The sequence below is a fragment of the Alosa pseudoharengus genome, unplaced genomic scaffold (genome assembly GCF_046254945.1).
Source record: "Alosa pseudoharengus isolate Yale_2024_CS ecotype anadromous, Long Island Sound unplaced genomic scaffold, YU_APseudo_1.1 YU_APseudo_1.1_scf_24, whole genome shotgun sequence".
Taxonomy (NCBI): domain Eukaryota; kingdom Metazoa; phylum Chordata; class Actinopteri; order Clupeiformes; family Clupeidae; genus Alosa; species Alosa pseudoharengus.
In genome coordinates this window covers 21,702,870-21,709,453 of record NW_027468689.1, presented here as the reverse complement: position 1 = coordinate 21,709,453, position 6,584 = coordinate 21,702,870, and the positions used below count along the sequence as shown (strand labels likewise).

Sequence of the window (6,584 nt, the reverse complement as noted above, 5' to 3'; positions counted from 1 at the left end):
GAAAACGTTGCCTGGTGTCCCTTTAACTTTTAGAAAATCTGCTTAGGTGCTGTTGCATGCATCACGCGAGCGACTGTCATTGTAGCCTACCAAGTGACGCGACGCGACAGACCAACAGCAAGTGCCAGATCAAATAAGACAGATTGAGGTAGGCCAGAGACATTCTCTGGGTAGGCTAACTTGCAAATATGGAAGGCTCTACGTTTATACCAAAACGTAGAAATGTGTTAGAAACCTAATGTCAAATTTGAGGCATGTTAAGAGTTGGCTTTGAATCTATTATGCTTTTTAGTTAACGCCATATTAGGTTAAAATGTGTGAAATGGCAAAGTGAAACATTTTCTTGCCTCTCTTTCTCCCTCCCTCTTAAACACTTTCCTGTTCCATACTTTACAGCCTAGTAGGCTAGTAGGCTAACAACAGTAAGTAGGCCTAGCTAACTGCGCCAGCAATCAGCATAGAAAAGTAGCTTATTTCACATGTTAGGCTTATGTATAATATGATATAGCATTGACGGTCCTAAACCCTTCTAAAACCAATTGCGCTGTCGTGCTTGTCAAACTTTGGCAGTGACGTCGGCGGCAGCGTTTGATTGATTGATTAGTTCACTTTTTCAACATTATCGGTTCCCTGGAGATGTGACGGGTCAGGACAGGTGTAACTTGAACTGTTTGAATATATTTTCATGATTTGATGTAGCTTAGGCTACCTAATATTTCAGGCATATTGAAACAATAGGCTATTTTATAATAGGTCTACTTGAAATACATTTATTTTTATTCGTATACATTTCATCTTATTCTATAAACCGTTCAGATGTAGGCTATGTGGCTTGAATGAATGCAATGTCTATTTGTTTGTTACAAATAAAACTCCAGCAGTTCATAACTAGCCTATTGTATCTTATTTTAAAATTAAAACATGGTAAATCATCATGAATTTCAATGATTTGGCGATGACTTGACTTGACTTGCTTGACCCAAGCTATGACTTGACTTGACTTGCTTGACTGTCACAAAAAATGACTTGGACTTGCTTGAGACTTAAAGGTTAAGACTAAAGACTTGCTTGTGACTTGCACATGTGTGACTTACTCCCACCTCTGCCAGATTGTATGATTAACATTAGTGGTCTTTCTGAAAATAGTTTACCTTGTACTAAAATTTGTAATAGCTGTGTATTTATCCATGCCAATGTATTATACATTATTATACAGCAGTTAGGGTTATATTATTTTTTTCCATTTCAAATGCTTTACCCTCATGAATTTAATTTGGCCATTATATTTTATGAAATAATAGCTGTTTCTTTTAAGCCGGTTTAACCCTTGGTTTTGAGGCAGGCCACCCATTTTGGCCATAATGGCTTACCTTATTTGAATGCAATGCATAGAGTATTCAGATTAAAGGTTACAACTGTCATTTACATTGCTCAATTGACAGTTTTATTATTACCAAAACATGAATCAACTTAAAATGTTATGTTTCCTAAGAGGAGCTTTCTTATTTAACTGCCTGTGTGTCTGTATCTCTTTTCCAGCACTATTCATTACAGCCGAAAACACCAATCCCCCGAATACAGCTTACGCTGAATACCATACAGCTCCCTTTATTCCTGCCACAACATCAAGAGTAGCTGTCTTTAGTGCTGTAACTGCAACTACCACACCCAGAACTCCACCTGTTACTAGTATCGATTTTTCACCAATCCCTTCAGAAGCCACTGCAGAAGCTCTCACTACCACAACACTACCACAGCATATGACGACTTCTACTGATATCTTAACTCAGACTACAAACTCCACCTCTACAAATCCTCCCATCACCACCTCCATCCTTAGCACATTCCCTCCATTAGAAACCACGTCTATTACACACACTCCTACTACAGACTCCACCCCCTCCCCCTCTACAATTCCTCCCACCACCTACTCTATTCCCAGCACATCCCCTCCATTAGAAACCACATCTATTACACACACTCCTACTACAAACTCCACCACCTCTATAACTCCTCCCACCACCAACTCCACTCTTGGCACATCCCCTCCAATAGAAACCACATCTATTACACACACTTCTACTACAAACTCCACCACCTCTATAACTCCTCCCACCACCAACTCCACTCTTGGCACATCCCCTCTAATAGAAACCACATCTATTACACACACTCCAACTACGACTCCTCCCACCACCACGCCGGCAACCCAACCCCCATTGGTGTGCCTCAATGGTCTGCTGCAAGATGGAGTCTGCATCTGCCCAGATGAGTGGACTGGTGTCACCTGCTCTGTTGGTATGAATCACTTGTACACTTACATTTATTTATCTAGCTGATGTTTTTATCCAAAGTGTCTCACAAAATGAATAATAACATTCAAGATATTTCAAAGACCTTCGGTAACAATAAATACCCCCTACAAAACAGGAAATGCAAAAATACTGCTACATCATTTCTATTCATCATTTTATTGTATAATGTGAATACAATACATTCTCCTCGTCAGTTGCCTGATTATAAATGTACAATTACAGTGCTTATAAAAAACCTTTTTTGCAATTATTTATAAAAATCTCCTCTTGTCAAATTGAAAGCAGATTTCTACAAAGTATAAGCTGATGTATGCACAGTTTCTCCCATCTCAGCTGCTGAAGCTTTTAACTTCTTCACAGTTGTCATAGGTGCCTTGTTGGCCTCCCCCACCATTACTTTTTTTTGAACGGTCACTCAGTTTGTGGTGACGGCCTGCTCTAAGCAGATTTGCACATTTGTCATATTCCCTACATTCCTTATAATGGATTTCACTGAACTCCAGGGGATGCTCAGTGACTTGAACATTTTTTTATCCATCCCCTCACTTATGCTTGTCAATAACATTTCCTTTGAGTTGTTTGGAGTGTTCTTTTGTCTTCATGGTGGACACTTTTTATTACTATACACATTCACTGCACTCAGGCGATCTCCTTTTCACTAATTGTGAGACTATTACCACCAATTGGCTGGACCACTGTTGATTTATAGTAGTGAATATTTATGCAATCGCTTAATTGCATAAATATATTATATAATATTGTTACTGTTTACAATTTGCATTATATATTTTTAATTAATTAACATTACTTTGTGGAAATTTGTAGAAATTTAACTTTGACATTAAAGGTGCCATGTGTAATGTCTGCCAAAAAATCAATTCATACTCCACATTCCATAAAAGATGGGGGCAGTATACCTCGAGAAAGTGAGTTGGTCTACCCTAGAGTAACAACTGAGAAACGTGTGTTGCAGTTTGGCTGGCGGTTATGTTGCCCGCATACCGCCTCCCATGGCCAAAACCGGTATTATGACACCTGTCGAGCTGTGGCTAGTAATTTAGCATGCTAATTCAGGTTGATATCTCTGCAGCACTATACCTTGTCATTTTTTAAATGACATCATCGCCCTTATTCTTCTCATTCTTTTGATGCGTGTAGCTAATTTTTTGGATATTTTTACCTCAATTCTTACACATGGCACCTTTAAAGAGGGGATTTTTTAAAATGATTGTAAAAAATGCCAAATTAAATTCACACAGATTCCATTTATTAAAGTAATGAAAGGGGAAATATTCAAGGAGAATGAATACTTTTTACAGGCACTGTACATGTATGTTCAGTTTTGTTTTGTGGTTGTTGTCAGTATGTTCATTTCCAGAAGTCATGCACAAGTAAACAGTTTGACTGTTGCGGTATGTGCAGATTATTATTATATTGCTAACCTTTGTTTTTATATGTTTTCCTTATTTTAGCAAACTTATGTAATGAGGCCACTGTGGAAGGCTTTGAGTTCCCACAAACTGTAATTGGTTGGTCTGCCTACTCCTCACAGACATGTGAAAATACAACCAACAATGGTATAAGACCGCTTGACCTCTTCATTGTTAACTTATTGCTTAAGTCATGCCAATGGGTAATTATCAACACATTGATCCCCCCTTATAGCTAATATTTCCAAAGCCTCAACTAGATGCTTGTACAATAATGGACGGCCAGAATTTGACCGCATTCAGAAAATTGAATGCCAAATAACCCTTGAAAATATCCAAGTCAATGTAAGTAGCTGAGACAATGGTAGTGGCTTTGAGAAGGCAAATTTCTTTCCATATATTCCTCCAAATATGTGCAGTTTATAACCTTACATTTCCCCAGGTGACTGGTTCTTTGGATGCAGTGGAAACGGAGCAGCTAGCAAGCAGTACACAGATCCTGACGTCCAGGCCAGAATGGCTGACGGCCTCAAACATTACGTCTGCAGCACAAATTGTAAACACCATTCTGTCCGACAGTGTCAACATAACAGAGGTAGGCCTGCTTCATGCAACAGGGTTGTCTGTATTGTCATGCATCCGTATTTTTGACTTTTTCAGACTTTTGGTTGAGTAGCGGAAATTTGATCTGGGCCAAATCTGTAAAACAGTGAAAGAAACTGCACTGCTTGCAGTTAGAATGTTTAAGCGGAAACCTCTATCTAGTGCAGATATGGCCCACAGTCATTGTTACCGTATGTGGACTAGACAGAGTGAGCACATCCGGAATCACACTTCCGGTGTGATGCGTATGACGCACTTCCTGCGATGCTGTTGCCCGTCACTGAAATATCTAACCCCTACTGCTATGTGAGGTACAGACGGATCTGAAGGATCTGCACAGGAAAAACTTCTCGTCTAATAAAATCTAACCTAGTGTTATTATGACCGCCGCGCAGCGAAGCGGCGGTCATATAGGTTTAGTCAGATTTTTTTTCTTTTTCGCATGTCCAAATTTTCGTCAAGGATTCCCGGGACACTAAGACCGGGGTACACGAAACTTGGTGGGCATGTAACCCCACATGGATAGCATGGAACCTCCTGTTTTCGTTTTGATCTGTAGCCCCCCCGCTGGACTGGACTGCCCGAAAGGAGGGTAGGGCAGACACAGTTTTCTGTGAATATCTCGAGAACCGTAGGGTTTAGGAGGACCATTTTTTTTTTTGTATGTTGATCTCAAAGGGCCATGTCAACCCATTCCATAACCACTCATTTCATGTATAGCGCCACCTAGTTAAACACAAAAAAGTAAAAATGAGGTGTTTTAATCGCAGGTATCTGTGACCTAACATAGTCAAAACTGCACGAAATTGGAATTGTAGGATCATTATGACACCCTCTGAATGCACGCCAAGTTTCGTGGAATTCCGTTCATGGGGGGCCACACAATAAATTAATTTATGTTACTATACACCAACTGGCCTGTAGGTGGCCGGAGACAGTTTTCTGTGAATATCTCGAGAACCGTAGGGCCTAGGAGGTCCACCTTTTTTTTGTATGTTGGTCTTAAGGGGGCATGTCAACCTATCCCATTACCACTTATTTCATGTATAGCGCCACCTAGTTAAAAATTAAAAAGCAAAACATTAGGTGTTTTCATCACAATATCTCTGGCTGACATGGTCAAAACTGCACGAAATTGAAAGTGTAGGATCATTATGACACCCTCCGAATGCATGCCAAGTTTCGTGGACTTTCGTTCATGGGGGGCCTTACAATAAAATAATTTATGTGTACATTTAGTGACCGTACACCAACAAGGATTCCCGGGACACTGAAGGACCGGTGTACACGAAACTTGGTGGGCATGTAACCCCACATGGATAGCATGGAACCATCGCTTTTCGTTTTGATCTGTAGCCCCCCCGCTGGACTGGACCCCCCAAAAGGAGGGTAGGGCTGACACAGTTTTCTGTGAATATCTTGAGAACCGTAGGGCCTAGGATGACCAATTTTTTGCGTATGTTTGCCTCCAGGGTTCATGTAAACCCATTCCATATGCACACATGTGCATAAACAGATACACATGCACACACAAACATTCACAGTAATCCTACGTATGACATATACTCACACACAGAGGTTAAATTGGGCCGGAGCGCACCGGAGCGCAGCTCCGTCTCCTCAGGTCCACAACACACCCTGCCGGAGCTCAGCTCCGTCTCCTTCAGCACCAAATATTATTATTCCACTAGAATTATTTTTCATCTCCTGGCAAATACATGGCATATGAGACTGAATAATTAGCAAGACTAGCCTAATATTGAACTTCCGTGGCCCAGTAAAATCTTTAGTTCAGGTTTAATTTCTCGCGGTGTACTCGTCACACATAGCCTATCACGTGAACGAGCGGAATCTAAGCTGTCCAATGATATTAACGCCAAGTGGCTGTGATCAATGGTTCGCGAAAAACTTAACATTGGACTTGTAATGAAATGTGTAGACCTAGTCATATTTGCATTCTGCACACATCTCTGCACAAACTATTCACTCAACACAAGGCGAACCGTATATCACAATAAACAGCAGACCTTGCCGAATACGAGGATATAACGCATACATCTGTAGGCTACAACAAGCGGTTCCCGAGTGATCCGTTTTTTTTAATTGCAATACATTTCTACATGGTCTCCAACTTTGGGCCAAAATTATAATGTATTCTCATCTAAACTATTTAGCCTACAGTATGTCAGTAGAAACGTTTCTGTAAATTGCTTAGCCAGAGTATCCAACCATCATG

General features: G+C 40.5%; 1 protein-coding gene across 1 annotated transcript in view; it reads left to right on the top strand.

Moving 5' to 3' along the window:
• The window catches only part of LOC143141811 (adhesion G-protein coupled receptor G7-like), a 60,264-nt gene that overhangs the window by 28,480 nt on the left and 25,200 nt on the right, over nt 1–6,584 (top strand). Inside the window, exons 2-5 of the mRNA XM_076302517.1 lie at nt 1,540–2,298; nt 3,788–3,892; nt 3,981–4,090; nt 4,188–4,340. Coding sequence (XP_076158632.1) covers nt 1,761–2,298; nt 3,788–3,892; nt 3,981–4,090; nt 4,188–4,340 — 906 coding nt within the window. The 5' untranslated portion in view covers nt 1,540–1,760. The remainder of the gene's footprint in view (nt 1–1,539; nt 2,299–3,787; nt 3,893–3,980; nt 4,091–4,187; nt 4,341–6,584) is intronic.